The 20,550-nt window shown below is 33.5% G+C and overlaps 4 protein-coding genes across 5 annotated transcripts; 1 reads left to right on the top strand and 3 right to left on the bottom strand.

Annotated features, from left to right (window-relative positions):
- Positions 1–1,580: 1,580 nt before the first annotated feature.
- RALFL22 (ralf-like 22) lies at positions 1,581–2,636 on the bottom strand. Its single transcript, XM_088214845.1, has one exon. It carries the CDS (start codon positions 2,177–2,179, stop codon positions 1,799–1,801), a length of 381 nt encoding a protein of 126 aa, XP_088070971.1. The 5' UTR covers positions 2,180–2,636; the 3' UTR covers positions 1,581–1,798.
- Positions 2,637–5,388: 2,752 nt separating this feature from the next.
- RAD9 (cell cycle checkpoint control protein family) lies at positions 5,389–10,623 on the bottom strand. 2 transcript variants are annotated; one of them, XM_022043338.2, is made up of 11 exons: positions 10,424–10,623; positions 9,518–9,637; positions 9,329–9,437; positions 8,307–8,558; positions 8,123–8,235; positions 7,863–7,927; positions 7,230–7,295; positions 6,914–7,152; positions 6,693–6,836; positions 5,884–6,028; positions 5,389–5,800 (listed from the first exon to the last, which is right to left on the bottom strand). In XM_022043338.2, the coding sequence occupies exons 1-10, from the start codon at positions 10,526–10,528 to the stop codon at positions 5,886–5,888; spliced, it is 1,356 nt and encodes a 451-aa protein (XP_021899030.1). In that variant the 5' UTR covers positions 10,529–10,623; the 3' UTR covers positions 5,389–5,800; positions 5,884–5,885. The 2 variants fall into 2 exon arrangements, with proteins under 2 accessions (XP_021899030.1, XP_021899031.1); XM_022043339.2 differs by lacking the exon at positions 7,230–7,295 and having other exon boundaries at positions 10,424–10,622.
- Positions 10,624–10,736: 113 nt separating this feature from the next.
- On the top strand, positions 10,737–13,266 carry LOC148266582 (Ribosomal protein S21e). Its single transcript, XM_088214846.1, has 4 exons — positions 10,737–10,849; positions 11,395–11,488; positions 11,573–11,705; positions 12,952–13,266. Exons 2-4 carry the CDS (start codon positions 11,439–11,441, stop codon positions 13,015–13,017), a joined length of 249 nt encoding a protein of 82 aa, XP_088070972.1. The 5' UTR covers positions 10,737–10,849; positions 11,395–11,438; the 3' UTR covers positions 13,018–13,266.
- Positions 13,267–13,288: 22 nt separating this feature from the next.
- On the bottom strand, positions 13,289–15,141 carry LOC110815498 (pentatricopeptide repeat-containing protein At5g66520-like). The gene is made up of 2 exons (XM_022043320.2): positions 14,402–15,141; positions 13,289–14,305 (listed from the first exon to the last, which is right to left on the bottom strand). The coding sequence occupies exons 1-2, from the start codon at positions 15,096–15,098 to the stop codon at positions 13,338–13,340; spliced, it is 1,665 nt and encodes a 554-aa protein (XP_021899012.1). The 5' UTR covers positions 15,099–15,141; the 3' UTR covers positions 13,289–13,337.
- Between the last annotated feature and the right edge of the window lie 5,409 nt (positions 15,142–20,550).

Here is a 20,550-nt window from a genome sequence, read left to right on the forward strand (position 1 = left end):
TTTGAATTATACAATTAAAAATCATTTTTTTCGTTTAATATATTTATTACATTTAAAAATATAAAATATAAGATAACAAGACGAATGATTTTTTTTTTTTTTTTGTATTTGCTCGGTTTGCAAGAAAATTAAAGAAATTAATATACAAACATTTAGTTTGCGAGAAATTTAAAAAAAGTAATATAAAAATAAATAAAAATTTATAAATATATTTAAAAAAATAATAAATGCCCGAAAGCACTTATACTTTTTTAAAAAAATTTAAATTATTTTTTATAATAACTTTATATCAAGTATAATTTATATTTTTAAATTTTATAAAAAATATTTCTTATTATTAATAATATTTTCAATACCATTTAATAGAATTTCGTATTATACATAATATTGTTATATTTTTATAAAATGATAAGTGATAGACAGGTTAACAATTTTTAAAAACGTCGATGGTATGATATAGTTATCGACGTGATAACTTTTACCGTATCGTTATTTTTTCCTCTTGATTTTTTTTATATTATTATTATTCACTTTACACGACATTCTAAACTTCTCTATCAATATTAAGCTTAAATACTTTACATTTAAAAGTAATTATCTTGTAGCATTTTTCTTGGTACCCATTTTAACTATCGTATTACTAGTGAACCATCACTTAGATATATAATATTTTCATCACTCTCCTCAAAAATATGCTTACCCATCAAGCACAACTTATTTGAAATACATACATACACACATATATATACATATAATAGTTAGTTTTGATGTCTAAGGCCCGAATCGTCTTTGGGCTTAATGAGAAACACTACATGGGTTAACAAAATCTTCAAACTATTTTATTCTATTGGCTTTTCCTTTCAATTTTTGATTCATTGCTTTTGGGACAAATTGATGCAATATTATATGTATGTATGTATGTATATATATATATATATATATATTATTTTAAAAGAAAGGTTGATAAGATTAATGAGTAATAGATTCAATGCTTTATCAGCTTTAGGTAATAAGCACGATAGGTTGTTAAAGATGGGTCCATTTCTATCACAGCTTACCAATCAAAATTAAATCAAATCATAACAATGATGCCATAACTGTAGGTCCCACTTTCCAAAAATTTATGCAGATTCTTTTCCTTCTTCTTCTTGATTTGTGTGTATATATATATATATATATTTTAATTTTGTCAAAGACAAATCTCTCTACTCTGTGGGTGATGTTCATACTTTCAATTCAATTCACCTTTTTCTGCATCCAATTATTGTGAAATTTGAGGAAGTGGGTTCTCATTTGGGCAGTAGATGGAAGAGCAATTTGATTAAAAATAAGATAGATGGTGGTGTATCACATCAGCAATATAAGAAATGACAATCTCAAAAAATTCAACTACTACTACCAATTATATACCGTTCAGAAGATTTTATACACACATATACATATATATATATGTTAAGACACTGTAACGAAGAGAATTCAACAATTGGCTGGATGGTTACTTGTGGTTTGGTTTTGAAATCAGATCACGGGTCCTAAGCAGAAGCAAAACGTAAAAGAAGGAAGAAAAAGGAAGACAAACAGAAGAAATGAAGTAATCTTTTACAGAGAAATCCAAAAGTAATTTATGAAAACAGCAAGACAGACCCATTACCAGATTTATCACCACCCACCCCTTAAATTTGTTTGTTTGTTTTTTTTTTTTTTCCTTTTCCCATGTATAACAATCGAATCCATTTTTAGAAACAGTAAAAATTAACCCAAGAAAAAAAAAAGAAAGGAAAATGGAAGATGTAGTAGATCAACTCCTGCACCTTGTAATGGCGCTGCAGCCACGGTTGTAGGGGTTGGCCTGACCGCCTTGCTGGCAGTTGTAGTAGGAAGTGCCGCGTCGGGAACAGGGCACGGAGTTCCTCTGGAGAGCACCGTAGCTGATGTACTTGGTGGTCGCTAGGATGCGCCGGTTGATCTCTGAATCCATCAGGAATTCCCCCTCTAATTCGCCAGCAGCCAAGCACTCTGCCATGGAGCCCTTGCAGGTGGATACTCCGGTGGGTATCCAGCCTAGTTGGTGCTGGTGGTCCCCACTCGCTCCGACACTCCATGATTCGGTGATAACCATCAAGATGGCGCAGATAAGCAGGAGAAATCTACGGGAACTGAACAAGTACTGGTTCGCCATTGTTGCAGAAAAATTAAGAAGAAACGAAGAAGTAAAGACACTCTTTGTCTCTCCTTTCTTCTGGGTTTTCAGGGTCTGCTTCTCCGTCTTCTCTCCTGCTGGTGTTTTTGTTGTGGGCGTTTTGAATTTCTTACCATGTTTCGGAGCTTAAAAAGGGCCAGTCGGGACTCGTAATAAGTGGTATGGAGTTGGAGAAGAGACATTGATTTGGTTGTTTATTACGAAGAATGCCATCGGGTGTGGCCTTTTCAAATTGGGAATAGTTCGTGGGAATCACTACCTTGCTGTTTAGCCTTGGAATAATACAAGGGTTGTTGCGTTACTGTGATTTTTATTATTTTCCAGGGTTTGACTATCGGGTTATGTTCTTGTTTATAGACATGGAAAGAAGCAAAATGAACGGAAAAAAAAAAAACAGAGATGAAGTTAGGGATTGAAGAAGTCAGTGGTTGACCTAAAAGGGTTGAAATTCGATATAAACAGGAAAAAAAAAAAAAAAAAAAACTAAGTAAAGAAGAGGGTTAATCTCTTAAACTATTTTTCGACACTGCCCTTCATTATATAATTGTGGGTAAACACAGAAGTCCACAAGTGAGGCCAGTAACCAAGTGAGTAACAAAGTTGGAAAACGATGAATAGTTTTGTTAACTAGTCTGGCGCTAAAATCAAACAAAAACCAAAATCGTGCTAACCACTTTCATCTAAGACTAACTTCCCTTGGAAATTAAGATTGTAATCATCCAGACCAACTACTGGGAAAAAAAAAATAATTAAAAAAAAAAAAAAAAGCAAAACCAAGAAAGCAATCATAAAATATTCATAGAATCGTTTTACTCCCAACAACTTTCGTAAAATCAGAAATTTAAAAAGTTAAAAATCTCTAAAATATTCTTTCTCATGGCAACACAAGTAATTAGGAAAATATAAACTAATCTACATATAGAACTGGCTGGCGGCTAAGTAATCAGCTATTTCGTAATAATTTTATTTTATTTTATTTTTTGAGTAGCTAATCAAATGCGAATCCTGTAAATTAAGACCACCTAAGCTGGTCGTCTTGTTGCTGCTGGGAGGAAAGAGAGAGAACACCAAAGATTAGAAGAGGAACCGTGGAATCTAAATTCTCTAGAATTACCGGCTGTGACCTAAAAATTTCAAAATAAAATTCTCACAGATATTCCATCTAAAGCGTTTATATTTTCTACCTTTTTTATGCATTATTTTTTACACTTTTGATATTACAATTCAATCAAATCACTAGGAAAAAACAAAATTAAAAATTAAAAAAAAAAAAATTACCGCAACAACAAGGGCTATAAAGCGAGAATAAGAATTTTCAAGAAACGGCGTCAGCCAAAATAGAACAAACGACGGTTAACACGCACGTAGCCGTTTAAGAGGGTGGGGCCCAACACAGATCACCAGGACGGTGTTTGCGCGTCCCCCGCAGCCAGCTGGTTCCTAACAAACAATCTTTTTTTCAAATTAAATATTCACATTCTAATATTTTTATGAGACTGACTGAAAGACATTCCTTCGTAAATGACGGAAAAACCCTCAAATTTTCTAAGCTCCCAAACAGAACCCCCCCCTCTTGCCTCTCTAAACTCTTTTGATTGTCCTAATCTTTTGACCTCTGCTGGGTATATCCTTAAATATTTTTATGAGACCCTCACGTTTAAAACAGGCTACACCCTCTCCACTTGTAGCAATACAAAGACAGATTACCCACTAATATCTGAACTACATATTACAAGACACTTTAAAAAGTACTAAAAAAATCAAGAATAATGAGAAGTACCTGTCATGTAAGCATTGTTTGAGGATCGTGCTAGCAGGGTAACAGAGAATATAAGAGTTAAAAACTAAAATCTCTCGGGGGCTAGGTTGATAGTAAAATGGCCCATCAACAGATTTTCAGGATTCTACTTCTAGAATGAACAAACAGACAGTCTTGAGATGAGAGTCTTGTTGGGTGATGTCAGAACTCGGAACTAAGACTTGAATGAAAAACATTAACCAGACGAATTGGGACAAGAGTTTTACTGGGTAAATTTCAGGAGCAGTTTTTCATTTAAAGACTCTCAGTTTCGTTCAGTCAAAATATTGTTTCAGATGGGGTCAAGCTGGATTCTACCAATTTGCACCGTGACTCCCCAATATCTACTAATGTTTTCTTTTCTTAAATTACTATAGCTATTTACGTAATTGTAATAACTTCACATCATGATCACTCAACATTACTATATAAAGCTAAGCTATTGTAAAAAATTATTAAATTGCAATAGAGTATTAACTAATTAGCAGAGAGACAACATGAGTCTCAGGCAGCAAATAATCTCCCTTCCTACCTAGGAGAACTAAGGCAAGGGTGGGAAATGGCTGTGCTCTTGGGAATGCCGTCATAGTCAGTCCAGAGGGCAGTTTTCAGGAACAAACACGAAAGGCCAAACTACGATTTCTTTCCAAAATTAAAGAATCTACTTGTGACAAATCCAGACATTAACCGAGAAACATCAAGGCATTAATACACTGGAGTCTGGACGACCAAATGCATAATACTAGGCTTAAAAGTAAGCAGAAATTCCTAAAATAAAATAACCAAACTCCTGAAGGAAACAATCTATTAACAGAAATTACCATGGTTCCGCCATGATTCAACTAGAAGCATTGAAATATGCAGGTATAGCAAGAGATTGATAAAGTAGATTGAGATTGAATTAAGTTGATCATTCTAGGTTTCAGCTCTTTTAGATTTCGGTTTATTCAATTCTTAGTTTATTTGAATTTCTGTCCAATTTAGTTTTGGGTAACTAAAGATTTTTCGTGAATAATGAAATTTTAACTTGGATTTTGGGTCTTCTCAAGTTTGAGCTTTCTCTATGGAGTCTAATTTCATTGTAAGTGCATTTCGAATTTCAGATTTAGAGTTATGAATTTTTGGGTGTATTTTGGGTTATGTATTTTCCATGTTATCTAATTCCAGTTAACTTTAAATTTCAAGTTATTTCAAGCAGTAAATCATTCCGTATCAAATAATTGGACTAGTCAAGTCATTGGTTACACCCGAATTGTTTCAATATCACTTCATTTCAACCCTTGGTCATTTAGATTTCAAGTTATCGATTCTATTTGATCACAATGGGTCAGATTTCAGGTTGGTTAACTCCTATCACCTCTGAGCACAGCTCTCTGTGGAACTTCAACAATTCCAATGAAGAGGTCCCATAACAATACTGGGTTACAAGTTTAATTCACCATTTCAGTCTACTGACCGGCAACCAATTTTTTTTTTCTATAGCCATCTTTCTAGGAATAGTTAACAATTATATGCAGGAAAATTCCACAGTCAAAGATAAATTACATTAACTGCTGATAACGGTAAGAGTAGTAAAAATAAATCTACTAAGTCTTCATTCCCCTACCTTAAGGAAATTCCCACCATTGTTGAAAAGGGATAAATCTGGGTTGCGTTGCACCTCACTAACAATGAAACTTGAGGGTAATACTGAAGGAACTTCCATTGACCGAGCAAGCGATCAAGATCATGTTATTGCTTAAAATCAGTTACCATCAAAATTAAACATTATGTGGTAAGACAATTTCTTAACAACTTTCTACCTGCAACCATAAATTTATTAAAGCATCATAAGTGACAACATTGAAAGGAAAGAAGCCTATAATCAAGCAGAGATCTTTCTTACCACTAGTGTTCTTCATAGTATGGCGGTGTTGACTGGACACAGAGTCCATTCTCATCTCCATTGTCATCGTCATCATCCTCATCTGCATCGACCCAGTTACTTGGATGACGCTGTGAGAAGCCATGGTCATTAACTGTAGACCTCCCTGAGAAAACATATAAATAAAAATGAGTAATTGCAGAAGAGGCAAAATATGCTTGCACAAGCAAATAGACCACCTTCTGCGCTTTCAGCATTATATTTTTCCATAGGCATAACATAAAAGCTAATATAACAATCAACAGAGTGCAAAAAATAACCGGTTTGTATTAGGATTTGAGAGGGATGTGCGAGAGAGAAAGAGAGAGGACTTTTCACCTCAAGGACTCTATTCAAATGAATAGAGTACTTCCTATGAATAATTCCTAATGTAGAAACAAATAATATTTATCACCGAAGCTTGAACATTAATAAGCAAGAGAACTGAATCATGGATACCTCTCAAACTACTTAAGTATTATGTTACATGACTTGATAAAAATCAACACCTCCAAGATTCAAAACAAAAACTAAATTTAGCGCTCTAAACAACTGTTATCTAACCAAGTGTTGATGCATCACTATGATTCCCACCATCCAACAAGACTGGATTTTCTTCTCTCACGCAATCCTCCCTGGAGCCTGGGCACCCACCTCTCTCTCTTATTTTAATTATAAGTAACTGAACCAAATTTTCCGTGGACAGAAAATATCGGAAGGAACTATGGTGTACAAATTACTAACAATGCGAGCACAGACAGCAAGCAAGCAGTAACATCTAGGATACATACCAGGAATATCTTCTGTAACAGATCTGTCTTTTGATATTCGCATTGCACCAATCCTTTGAATTTCCCCCTGTTCACCAGAATTAAGATTTCTTTCCCCTTGAGCCAGCCTCTCCTCGACACTACTGCCACTTCTAACTACACTCCCTGCAAAAAAATACGGTTGGAATATTTCAGCTGTCAGGAGTATAGTCACTAGACACCAGTAAATTCTGAATTCCGACCTGAAAGCTCAGACCAAATTCTGGTGTGGTCAGATGGATGCTCAGGAACATTTATCCTACACCTCTCTTCCGGCGCTTGAGATCCCATCCTTTCAGCAGCAGCAGCAGCAGCTTGTGGTGGTTCTGAAGGATTGCCTTGATGGAGCTGTGATACAAGCATGGTTGCAAGTACAAGCGTAGCATCAAAGTTTGAACCAGCCCCATCGTCTAAACCAAATTTCGGTGCCATTAGTATCGGCCTGTTCCCACAATTGAATGATTATTTCCAACACCCAACACAGCTGAATAGTAAAATACATGCACCAAGAATGATTACCAAGGTAGATAAGTAACTGAAATTTTAAGATGGGTCCACTTCATGATTAAATGTTCCAGCATTTGACTGAGAAAACAATGACAATTAATTTTTTTCTTGAATGGTTATGCAGTTATCATTCACAATCTATTTAGTAACATTCTCATGAATCATATTTCTCCAAATTTGTATCAAGAGTAACCAAACATACATTTTAAGACCAAAATTACCACTAAATGGTATAAACTCGAGTTTCAATGGAACCTACGTTATTACTTGTTGCCCATGTATAACTAAAAATGATATGAATCCCCATGGAACCAAAATTGCAGAAATTACTCAGATTTTAATAGTTTCAGTTAGATTAGACATTGAAAACGAGTGACATTTCTTCAACCTAGTCCATAATATTATTTACATGGTATTATATGAACCTAGACCAAAAGAAGCCCCCTTTTGTGCTTTGGGCTCAGTCTATGCTGTGATCTAGACCAGAACCAATACTTATCACTAGGTACCCAATAATGTTGAATATATACTTGGTTAAAGCTAGTTGTTTGCTAAATCCACAAAAACAATTACTCCTTTCTAAGGAAGAAAAAGAAGAAGAAAAAGCAATACAAGACCATGTGGAGATAATGGAAAAAATCTTACTCGCCAGCCTTTTCAAAAAATAGGTGAATGTCAACCTCGCAGCTCTCGCAGAAAGAAAGAAATGCCTGAATATGAAAGGCAAGGAACCAAAAAAATAAACAATTGGATCAATCAAAATGCACATAACACAAGGTCTGTCACTTCATGCACAAACAAAACTATCGTAAGTTGTCAAATAATGACAACAATTCATGTTAGGTTGAATTTTATGTCCTCATATAATTAAACAGATCTGGCAAATCCTGTCAAGACCACTATACCTTCAACTCCTTCATACCAAAAGTAACGTCCACAGGGTCGCCAGTGTGAGTATAGTGCACAAATTCTTCTGAAGGATCTATCCAGAGTTGAGTGTGCAACAAGGAGTCATTTTCTGCAGTTATAAATAAACCATCACTGCTTTTATTTTTGGAAAAAATCACTATAAAAGGGAGATATATTTACCTTTGCTTGGATCTACATAACTTCTAAGTTCCACAGCTTTTCCACCGATTTCACCTGCAACATCTGAAGGTAAGGAAGTTGGCTCTGTTGCGATGATGGTAATCTCCTGAAGAGATGATTGGAAGTTTCCAAGCAATCTACTCAGATCATGAGGCCTAACTATAAAGCTACTAGGGAATTTCCTCCTATCAAGAGACAAATGTTGTATATCTGGTTCAACATTGCAAGTAATCCAATATGCTTTTTTCATCCCTGTACAATAAAATTATAATGTCAAAATTTAGGATATTGAAGATTGTACTTAATGATGAAGTTGTGTTATATGATAAACGTAGTGTACAGTCAATGAATGAGAAGTCAAAAGTTTTATTTGATTTATCTTTTGAAGGTAATAATTGAATCAGAAATCACGAGATAAAACTAATTGCAATATTAATATGCACAATTCTATATGTTTTCTGAGAAGGCTTATTTATACAAGAAACTCCAAAGCAAAATCTCCAGTTCCAGGATGAAGAGTCATTTGCAATATTTTGGAAACAGTTTCAAGAGTAATATATAACAAGCTATTTAGGAACTTCTTTTTTCACACACTAATTACAATATCAGCACAAACTTAATCAGCCATAGTGGGTTTTAGAAAGCTACTGTAGCGCCAGCATATACCTGCAATATTCTAGCCACCACTGATATTAGTTGCCATATTCCGTATTTTTTCCAATGACGATTGAGTGAGTTTGAGAAACTAAAATTAAAAAAAAAAAAAAAGAACTGAATCGACCAAGTTATGAAGGAAACACTTTCACCTCTTTGTTAATATTACATGCCCAGAACCATGGTTGCTAGAAACTTCCTCACTCACTGAAAATACCACTATAGAGAAATGGAAATGGCCGGTATCATATACAGAATCTACCCATCACTACTGATACAGGAAGGAACAAGACAATCCCTCCGTGACATTAATTATCAATTACTGACAACTCTGGTTGGGTAAGAGAAACACAGGGAAAGCAATTTACCACTACAACATTCCAGTGTCCATTTCACTTTTGATGCATCGGGATCGAGCAACTGCACAGTCAGATTATCAATACTTGCAATCGGTGTCCTGAGAACAGAACAAATGGCCTGACTGCACTGTATCAATAACGAGCCTGAATAAAAGAAATTATCCATTCAAGTTCAAATGTTAGAACATAATAACATACCTTCAAAAGTACACTACATTGGATTTGTGAACCAGAAACTGTATAAACATCAAAGAAAGAAGGCTTGAATAAAATAGACTGATAGGCAGATCGCGATGAATTAAGTGTGTGAAGAGCCAGCTGCAACACAAAATTTATCAGTTAGCATAAAAAATAAGATTTCAGTCTCTCAAACCTAACTGCTGCTAAAATATGCTTTCAGTCTCCCCAATCTAACTACTGCTAAAATAAGCTTTCAGTCTCTCAAATCTAACTACTGTTAAATCGTCAAGGTTCCAAGCTCCATTTTCTGCTCTTCAAATGTATATCTTCATAAGACCAAATAGAGGTTAGTAATCTCACTTGACGGAAAACAGAACTAAACAAGTTCCATATAAAAAGAACATCCCGCACTGAAAATCCATTTCCTATTCTTCACTTCCATGTTGTCATCAATCAAACATATAATAGTGATCTCACTTAATACCCAATTTTGCAAAAAATTATACATGATTACATGCGTAAAAAGAAGGAAAACCTAATCACCCGCATTTCCTTGCAAACCAAATTGAGTCACTATATGGCTTAATCCTAAAAATTTCAAACATCCGAACATGATTCATCACTCGTGTAATCGAAAACGCAAAAGTGAAAAAAATCCAAAGAAAGTACAAAATAAATACAAATAACCAAAACCCTAGGCGCGCCAAACACGCAAGAAACACAAATTAACAACATCGACAACTGACTTAATCGGTTAAATTGTCCGTTGTTTGTGATATGATCATTTAACTGATATATAAAATTTGGAGTATTAGTTGAGAATATCGTTTTCTTCGGATATCCAAATCTGTTTGGCGACAATGATTCCGAGAGAAAGGAAAAAAGAAAAGGAATGAAAAGTTGACGGAAGAATTTCAGTTTCACCTGAGAAGGAGAAGCTCGAAGAACAAGCTCGTTGCCGACACGAGCGAGGCAAGTGATGGACCGAGAAAAGGTCTTGAGAGGGTTTCCGCTGAGACTGAACTCCATTACTGAATTTTGCTTCTCTAACTCAGCAGAGATAGAGAGAGAGAAAGGGAGAAGGAGAGGAGCACGATTGCTTGGCGGGAATGTAAAAATGCGGAAGGGGTCCCTGATATCATCAATTGGTGAACAAAACGACACAGTTTTAAGTGATTTAATCGGACCCATTCGCGTCCGGTGCTTTTTTTTCGCACGGTAATAAAACAAAACAGATAGGGGTAGTTTCGTCAATGAGTTTATTCAGAAATAAAACCCCTATTCCCTTTCTTCCTCCCCTAGTTCCCCAGTTTACTGCTTTGCCGTTTTTTCTCCTCTACCGGCTGCAAGGTATTTTTCTCTTGCTCTTCCTACATCTTACTCAGTTGCTACCTGTGTGTTTCAACTGTGTTCTTGCTCCCGTTTCATGTCTGTGATCGTGAATATTCAGTATTGTTTTATTTTTCCTCTTTTGCTTCCTTCAGGATTTCATGTTAGTTACAGACTGAATCGTCCTTTTGTTTATTTTATATATTCACCATCATGAAATCGAATTAGAATCTTGATTAATATGACTTGTTTCGTTCGTGGGCTGGGTTTTAAAAAGATCTTTGAATATTCATGGTGATCTCAATCTTATACGTTATTTAAATGTTAAGTATTGTTGTCTCTTTCAGTTAGGTTTTCAGAGTTCTCCTTATTGAATTTTTAGTTTCTTTCTCCACGATATCGATTGATTTTATGCATTTGAGGAGCGTTCTTTTTTTTGCCAATTTATAATCCCTTGTTAATTTGGTTTTGGGTGCCTCTTACTTTATCAATTTAAGGTTACTAATATGGGAACTGATATTTAGGCTTCTAGGGTTGACTTACTTTTGTTGAAATGTTCGTAATAGGTTTATTGAGCTGAGTGTTTTTGGATAGCAAACAATTGGTCAAGATGCAGAACGAAGAGGGTCAGAACACGGATCTCTACATCCCTAGAAAGTGGTATGTTGGTGTCCTGTTTCTTTTTCTATTCAGCATTAGTTGTATTGAGATGAAAAACTTATCACGGATTTAAAATTGTTGCAGCTCGGCAACAAATAGGCTTATCACTGCGAAAGATCATGCATCTGTCCAGATTAACGTCGGACATCTGGATGCAGATGGTGTTTACACCGGACAGTCCACCACTTTTGCACTCTGTGGGTTTATTCGTGCCCAGGTGCGATCCTCTTTTATCTAATGTGCTTACACTGTGGTTGGTTCAGTTTTCATTGAAGTTCTAGTTATAATTTTTATATTAGTTTTATTTACATAATTGTAATATTTGTTCTGTTCAAATTATCAAATTCCACTTTGAATTCATTGATGGTAGGGATTTGATTCTTATGTTTTAAAGAAAAGTTTAATTTACACTGTTAAGGAATTTTAAGTATAGGTGGTAACACATGCACCACAAAATTACGTTCTAATCATGCCATTAAACCTAATATAAAAGTTAAAACTGATAATTTAATTAGAATTGATCCAAAAATGAGCTTGAATGTTTAAATTTTTGTTGTACATGTTGTGTAGTGTTATTTATGTTCGATGCTCTCGCCTTCTTGTATCTTTTTAATGATGTCTTGTCAAAATTAGATAATGCTTGTCGCTACATTTTTCTTGTGGATATTTATTGCTTTCTTCTAGTAAGGTGTTTTGCTTGTAATTTTTTTGGTGCAATACTGTTTTTGGGGGTTGATTGTAATATCTTGAACTTTGTTCTTGAGGGTCGGAAGCTTATTGAAAATGTGAAGTATGGGTAGATTTGTGAAATGAAGGTCATTGTTTTGATTCTTATTCTAGACCTGACATGAATCTCAAAGATCTATTACTAGTCTCTTGTCATCTGTGTTTGGCAAAGAAATTTAGTTCAGCAAGTTTCAGTTGAGTTCCGGCAATAGATGTTCCATCACTGTCTGTTAAGTTGGTTGTATCTTCTATTAAGTGAAGAAAAATTGTCTAGAGAGTGATAGTCAGTTCCTTAGTTTGTATTTTGATTCATTTTCTATTCAGTATTTCTAGTGAATGGCTAATTCCGATTTTCATATTAGTATTAACAATGTATAACTTGAACATAAATTTGATGTGTTTGAGTTACCACTACTCCCATTTAAATCCTTTGATGGTGGGAAGTGATTAGGAATTATGTTTTAATTATGGCAATCAAGAATAAGCACTCAAGCAAGACAAATTAATTTCTAATTATGCATATAAATACCTTATAAAATCTTCTTAAGATATAACCAAGAGCAATAGAAGAATCATACCTAGATGTTGAACAGGATATGAGCCAAATGCAGCATAAAAGACTTGGAATTGAGTAGTTATAAATCAATAAGTTTTTGTAAAAAATTTACAAATTTCTGCTTCAATTTCTTAATAATTAGTCACTAAACTAATGGATGTTCTGTGGGTGAACATTTCAGGGTGATGCTGACAGTGCTATCGATAGGCTTTGGCAAAAGAAGAGAGTTGAGGTCCGCCAACAATAAGCGATAACTATAGTTGTCTTAAAATTTTCTAGGCATCATCCACCCTAGTTTGATTTTGTGGCTCATGGCCAAATTCATTGTTGTTGTGGACCGAATAATGTGTAGCACTTAGTTTATCTTTGTTTGCAACTGAGACTTGCATGATTCGGCTTGCTACTGCGGTCATTTGAATATAGGTTTATCTTCTTGCCACGATATGTAAGAACTTATTAGCTAATTTAAGTTGGTCCCATTCTGGATTATATAAAATAGTTTGCAAGTGGCCAAATGCTTTGATGGGCAAATTATAGGAAATCATTCTTTCAAGTTTGTTGTGTAAGCTAGTCATCGTCAATGCCCAAAGCCAAAGATAGATTTGGCATGTAACCCTCAATTTCCAAGTGAGAGCTAAGCCTTTCTACAACCTCACTCACCTTGACCCAATTAGAATTTAATCTGTCCTGTACAAAGAACTCATGGACCTCCCTCCCTACTTCAATGGAACTACACCCGGGTATCTTCTTCTTCTCCACTCCTCTCACCATCTTCCTTGTTTTCTCCACCTCGCCCCATTTATTATTCGCAGCTAGTATATTCGACAATAGTACCTGACAACCATTATCTTCCGGACCTAAACTCTGGAGATAACCCATCAAATCCTGACTAATGTCTGTGTATCCATGAATCCTGCAAGCATTCAGCAAAGCTCCCCATATAACCACATTCGGCTTCATTGGCATGGATCTGATTACCTCTTTTGCTTCCACAATCAGCCCTCTTCTACCTAGAAGATCTACAATACAACCATAATGCTCAATTTTCGGACTAATCTTGAACTCTTCCTGCATCCGCTTGAACTGCTTCCACCCTTCATCAACCGAACCCACATGATTACAAGCAGATAAAACAGCAATAAAGGTAACTTCATCAGGGTTCACGCCAGAGAGTTCCATTTCTTTGAACAGCTCCAATGCGGCATATCCCTGGCCATGAACGGCAAGCCCGCATAACATAGCATTCCAGGTGCACAGATTCCTTCTCTTCAAGCTCCGAAACAACTTGAATGCTGTCTCCATGCACCCACATTTTGCATACATGTCAACAAGAGAAGTACTCAAAAAAAGATCTTCCCTCGTCAATTGTTTCCTATTCACATAAGCATGAGCCCACCTTCCCATATCTAATGCTCCAATCTGTGCACAAGCTGCTAGCACACTGGTCATTGTTACACTATCTGTATCAACACCCAGAAACTGCATTTCCTTGAAAAGTTTCAAAGCGTCCATGGCTCTCCCGCTCTGCGCATAACCTGAGATCATCGTACCCCATGAAATCAAATCCCGATATGTCATTTCATCGAACAATGATCTAGCAATATCTACCCTACCAAGTTTGCAATACCCACCAATGACAGCATTCCATGACCCAATCTCTCTCTTGGGCATTTCATCAAATAACTTGCGCCCATTTTCGATGTTCCCAGCAGCAAAATAGCTCAATATCATTGTATTATGGACAACGGTACTATCAAAACGCATTTCATCGAACACTTGGAATGCAGCTCCAACATCTCCGCATTTCGAGTACATATTAATAAGCGCATTGTGGATAAACAGATCACCGACATGGCCAAATTTCAGAATCATGCCATGAAGAGTCTTGCCTTCCTGGTAACTGGGTTTTAACCCGTAAGCCTTGAGCACGAACAGAAACGTGAACCTGTTCAACTCAACGGCTCTTGCTCTCATCAACCCGTAGAACTCGATGGCTTTGTCAGGGTTTTTAGCGTGAATAAAGGCTCGAATCATGGTGGTCCACGCGTAGGAATCGGGATTATCTATGGTGTTGAAAACCCGGAAAGCGAAACCGATGTTAGACGCCCTGATCGCATAGGATTCCACCATTTTTGTGGCTGTCAGTGTGTGTTTGATTTGATTGGTTGCGACGAGATGAGCGTGAACTTGCTTCAGCTCTTCCATGTGTCTGCATGATTGGAGTATCGAGAGGGTCGTGGCCTCTCGCTTTATAGTTTTGTGGTTGGGTCTGAGGAAAACAACTCTTGAGCGCCGGCGTAATGGCGCGAAGGAAGGAAGGTGAGGCATGAAACATTGCAAGAGGGCAATGCTGTTTCCCAGTAAAAGCTGGCGAAGGAGGTCACGGAAACGATGTCGTTTGGCTTCGCATATTCTATGCTTAATACATTTAAATTTAAAAACAAAATTTAACTTTAAAATATTATAAAATTTAAAATTAACACAAACAATAATAAATTAAGGCAAATTTTTTTAAGCCTATCTTTTAGGTAACATGAAATATTTAATTATTTAATTATTTATTTAAATTTTGGGCATGCGGCTCCAAACAATTTGCTTGACATGTTTGTCATTTAGTACCAAAATTCAAATAATTCAAATTTATTTTGTTAAATTAATTGGTAACATTATTTTTAATATAATTTCCAATTTTTTTTATTATTTTACATATTAAAATAATAAAAAAATTAAATATATAATTTTCGAATATCACGTGTATTATTTTAATTTTTTAAAATTCTATCACAAAAAAAAATAAATTTTAAAACTGTGTATTGATTTAAAAATATTTATTACATAACGCGATTAAATTTTACACAATAAATTTATATACGTTTTCGTTTATTCTTTTTTATTGATTCGATATGAAATTACAGTCAGCAAGTTTTTCGAATCCAAAAGTTTGATTTTAAAAAAGCTTTCTTAACATTTGCATATGGATAATTAAAAAGCTTTTGAATGTATATATATATATATATACCACAAGAGGGAATCCCACCTGAAAGCAGGGTATTATTGGGTATATATATATATATATATGTATATATATATTGTATGCATGTATTGTATGTTCCATTTCTTTGACAAATGGATTTAAAGTAAATTCTAATATATGTGTATTAAATTATCGATTTATACCTCGGTTTAAAATTAATTAAATAGCAATTAAACAGAATTAAATCTTAATAATTAAATTTAAATATGAGTTTAATACATTTAGATATTATTTTTATAATTTTTTATTTTATAATAAATAAAATAAAAAATATTAAAATATAACTATATAAATAGACAGTTATAATTTTCGAATATCACGTACATTATTTTAATTTTTTAAAATTCTATCATAAAAAATAATAATTTTTGAGATTGTGTATTGATTTAAAAATATTTATTATATAAAACAATTAAATTTTACACCATAAATTTATGTACGTTTTTATTTATTTATTTTTTATTAATTCGATAGGAAATTACAATCTCTAAATTTTTCAAATCCAAAAGTTTGATTTTGAAAAAGCTCTTTAACATTTGCATATAGATAATTAAAAAGCTTATGAATGTGTATATATATATATATATATTAATTCATTCAGAAATCAGCTTTCATTTCAGTCAATCATTCTTCAACTCAGATTTAGATATTCTCCACCATCACAGTTTCCTGGAAGTTTCACTTAATACCAGTGGAACCTGATTCCCTCAAAGCTTTTTAATTATCTATGTGCAAATGTTAAAGAAAGCTTTTTCAAAATCAAACTTTTGGATTTGAAAAAATTAGCAAATGTAATTTCGTATCGAATCAATAAAAAAAAAATAAACGAAAACGTACATAAATTTATCGCGTAAAATTTAATCGTACTATACAATAAATATTTTTAAATTAATACACAGTCTCAAAAGTTATTTTTTTTATAATAAAATTTTAAAAAATTAAAATAACGCGTTGCGATATCTGAGACATATTATTATCATTTTTATGCATTCTCATTAAAAATATATATATATATATATTATAACTAGGATATATATCTTACTACCATAATAATTTTTGTATGACTAATCATAATAATTAATTTTTATTATTTTTAAATAAAAAAATAAGTTAATTAACCCGATACTTAAATTTTTTTTGACACACATACTAAATTTATTGTAAATTTTTTTTTTTAAATAAAAAATATAATACGATTGTTTATTAAAGTTCTTCATTTCTACGCAATTTGTTAACAGTACTAAATTTTGTCTCAATTATTCTTCGTTGAAACTGCTGTTTTTTATTCACATCCAATGACAATCTCAAACCCAACCCACCAAAATTGAATTAACTTCTTAATCTCATCCTAAATTACGAGATAGATATCTCGTATTTTTTTTTTAAGAATTTTGCATCGTATAAATTCTAATCTCTTGACATACTTTCAAAAATCGTCATAAGAAATACGCAATAGATATAAACATTAGCTGTTATTTTCTAACCTAGTCTCGTGCGTATTTTTTATACGATTGGTGCATTACGACCAATTGGGACAACATTAAACCCTACAATTAATTATATATCGACATGTAAAAAAAAATCACTTTGTATAAATTGGAACCGAAAAATCAATTATTGAAACATATTATTATCATTCTTATGCATTCTCGTTAGAAATATATATATATATATATTATAAGTAGGATATCTTAGTACCATAAATTTATATCACTATAATTATCTTTATTTTTGTATGGACACATCAATGTGGAATCAGAATAATAAAAATGATTCTCTATATTGTCAATATCAATGGAATGTCAAATGACCTTCTCTGTTTGTAGTGCCCAAGAGAATAAAATTCCAAAGAGAGCTTCCTAGAATGTGTTTTTGATTATTTGTTAAGTAAGAAAAACAAAGAGGGGGGGGCGGGGGGCATTTTGGTAATTTCACTTCTTAAAAGGTTAGTCCACATATTATATCCTAAAGATTAAGAAGGGGGAATGATACCCTTAAAAGAAGAAAGGTGACCCAATTTGTAGGACCCTTCAATGTGATTTTCCCAAATTAACCTTGTTAACCTAAATTAGTTAGCTTAATTAGTCGAGTTAGTATGAAAATACAAATGGGATTTGAAAGGTACCCAATTTGTAGGACTCTTCGATGTGATTTTCTCAAATTAACCTTGTTAACCCAAATTAGTTAGCTTAATTAGTCGAGTTAGTATGAAAATACAAATGGGATTTGAAAGGTGCCCCAATTTGTAGGACCATTCGATGTGATTTTTCCTAATTAACCTTGTTAACCCAAATTAGTTAGCTTAATTAGTCGAGTTAGTATGAAAATACAAATGAGATTTGAAAGGTTTTCCAATTTGTTGGACTCTTCAATGTGATTTTCCCTAATTAAACTTGTTAACCCAAATTAATTAGCTTAATTAGTCCAAGTTAGTATGAAAATACAAATGGAACTTGAAAGGTGCCCCAATTTGTAGTCCCAAATTAACCTTGTTAACCCAAATTAGTTAGCTTACTTAGTCAAGCTAGTATGAAAATACAAATGGGATTTGAAAGGTGCCCCAATTTGTAGGACCCTTCAATGTGATTTTCCCAAATTAACCTTGTTAACCCAAATTAGTTAGCTTAATTAGTCAAGTTAGTGTGAAAATACAAATGGGATTTTGAAAGGTGCCCCAATTTGTAGTCCCAAATTAACCTTGTTAACCCAAATTAGTTAGCTTAATTAGTCCAAGTTAGTATGAAAATACAAATGGGATTTGAAAGGTGCCCCAATTTGTTGGACTCTTCAATGTGATTTTCCCTAATTAACCTTGTTAACCCAAATTAATTAGCTTAATTAGTCCAAGTTAGTATGAAAATACAAATGGGACTTGAAAGGTGCCCCAATTTGTAGTCCCAAATTAACCTTGTTAACCCAAATTAATTAGCTCAATTAGTCCAAGTTAGTATGAAAATACAAATGGGATTTGAAAGATGCCCCAATTTGTAGGACCCTTCAATGTGATTTTCCCTAATTAACCTTGTTAACCCAAATTAATTAGCTTAATTAGTCAAGTTAATATGAAAATACAAATGGGATTTGAAAGGTGCCCAAATTTGTTGGACCCACCAATGTGATTCCCCCTAATTAACCTTGTTAACCCAAATTAATTAGCTTAATTAGTCCAAGTTAGTATGAAAATACAAATGAGATTTGAAAGATGCCCCAATTTGTAGGACCCTTCAATGTGATTTTCCCTAATTAACCTTGTTAACCCAAATTAATTAGCTTAATTAGTCCAAGTTAGTATGAAAATACAAATGGGATTTGAAAGGTGCCCCAATTTCTAGGACCCACCAATGTGATTCCCCCTAATTACCCTTGTTAACCCAAATTAATTAGCTTAATTAGTCCAAGTTAGTATGAAAATACAAATGGGATTTGAAAGGTGCCCCAATTTGTTGGACCCACCAATGTGATTCCTCCTAATTAACCTTGTTAATCCAAATTAATTAGCTTAATTAGTCAAGTTAATATGAAAATACAAATGGGATTTGGCCAAACAAAAGCAAATCCCAATCTTTGAGTATTGTTAAACACCTCAAATTTAGTCAACTAAGTCAAATTTCTCTTTAAAAAAAAGTCAAATTCAAGTGGAATCTAAAAAAATAATTTTATTATTAATTGAAAATTTAATAAAATAATACATGTAATTTTTAATAGAGATTTTGGTACACACTTAATTATTATGTTATTATCATTTATTTATATATTAACCAATACTCTTATATTTTTTGAAGGCATAATTATTAGAATGTTGATTTTTTAAAATTATTTTATGGTTCATATATGATTGCTCATTATATATGTGTATGTATGTATGTATGTAACGATTATTTAATATCTTCAAAAGTTTTGGTAGAAATTAACACTTATAATTAATTATTATATAAGTATAATTAAATACTCAAACATCTTAGAACTCTATGTAATTTTACTATATATATATATATATGCAAGCTACTCTAGACCCATGTGAATTTTATATGTGTATGTGTGTGTGTGTGTATATATATATGTATATGTAAATTTAACAATTTTTTTTTATAGTAACGTAAATTAAAGGGAGTCTACTAGCCTTCCCTACATATTTTTTGATTAAAGCAAACAATTATAACACAGTACAGTGGATATATATATATATATGTATGTATGTATGTATGTATGTATGTAAAGATACCACTACCACGTACACAAAGTTCATGTCTTTGACTATAATCATTAACAGCAGAGCAAAGCACACCAACTCATCATCATACATGCTGTGAATTTTTGAAGCATTACATTGGGAAATGCTAAAATATCAAAATATATATTTAATTTATGCATGTTGGATAAATATCATGGTGTTTTACTAAATATGCATATATTAATTAAATTAGTTTTTATTTTTCAAAAAATTCAATTTTTATTATTTTACCTTACATAACAAGTCATCATCCTCACCTTCTTCTGACTTATCACTGGTGGTCTGCTCGGAGTTTCAAATTCAACGATGGCAACTAAACACGAAAATTGCGCTCGTTACGGGACTTAACTCAACACCTTACGCCACGAGCCAACATCAGCTGTGCACCACCTGTGTCTGCATTCTCAAAGACATTCCCCCTCTTTTAAAAGGACTCACTGACATGTCTGCTCCTTATAAGATTTTTCACTTTGCATCACAGTAACCTACATTCTTTGCTGTTTGTGCGGGCACAC

Source organism: Carica papaya, chromosome 3, assembly GCF_054855325.1.
Source record: "Carica papaya isolate Zhongbai chromosome 3, ASM5485532v1, whole genome shotgun sequence".
Classification (NCBI taxonomy): domain Eukaryota; kingdom Viridiplantae; phylum Streptophyta; class Magnoliopsida; order Brassicales; family Caricaceae; genus Carica; species Carica papaya.

Coding starts and splice junctions, on each gene's coding strand:
- LOC148266582 (XM_088214846.1), top strand. CDS start 11,439: ATGCAGAACGAAGAGGGTCAGAACACGGATCTCTACATCCCTAGAAAG. Junction 11,489..11,572: donor CTCTACATCCCTAGAAAGTG/GTATGTTGGTGT, acceptor AAATTGTTGCAG/CTCGGCAACAAATAGGCTTA. Junction 11,706..12,951: donor GTGGGTTTATTCGTGCCCAG/GTGCGATCCTCT, acceptor TGAACATTTCAG/GGTGATGCTGACAGTGCTAT.
- RAD9 (XM_022043338.2), bottom strand. CDS start 10,528: ATGGAGTTCAGTCTCAGCGGAAACCCTCTCAAGACCTTTTCTCGGTCC. Junction 9,438..9,517: donor AATGTAGTGTACTTTTGAAG/GTATGTTATTAT, acceptor CAGTGCAGTCAG/GCCATTTGTTCTGTTCTCAG. Junction 8,236..8,306: donor TTATGTAGATCCAAGCAAAG/GTAAATATATCT, acceptor TTATAACTGCAG/AAAATGACTCCTTGTTGCAC.
- RALFL22 (XM_088214845.1), bottom strand. CDS start 2,179: ATGGCGAACCAGTACTTGTTCAGTTCCCGTAGATTTCTCCTGCTTATC.
- LOC110815498 (XM_022043320.2), bottom strand. CDS start 15,098: ATGCCTCACCTTCCTTCCTTCGCGCCATTACGCCGGCGCTCAAGAGTT. Junction 14,306..14,401: donor GTCATGGAATGCTGTCATTG/GTGGGTATTGCA, acceptor CGATGATCTCAG/GTTATGCGCAGAGCGGGAGA.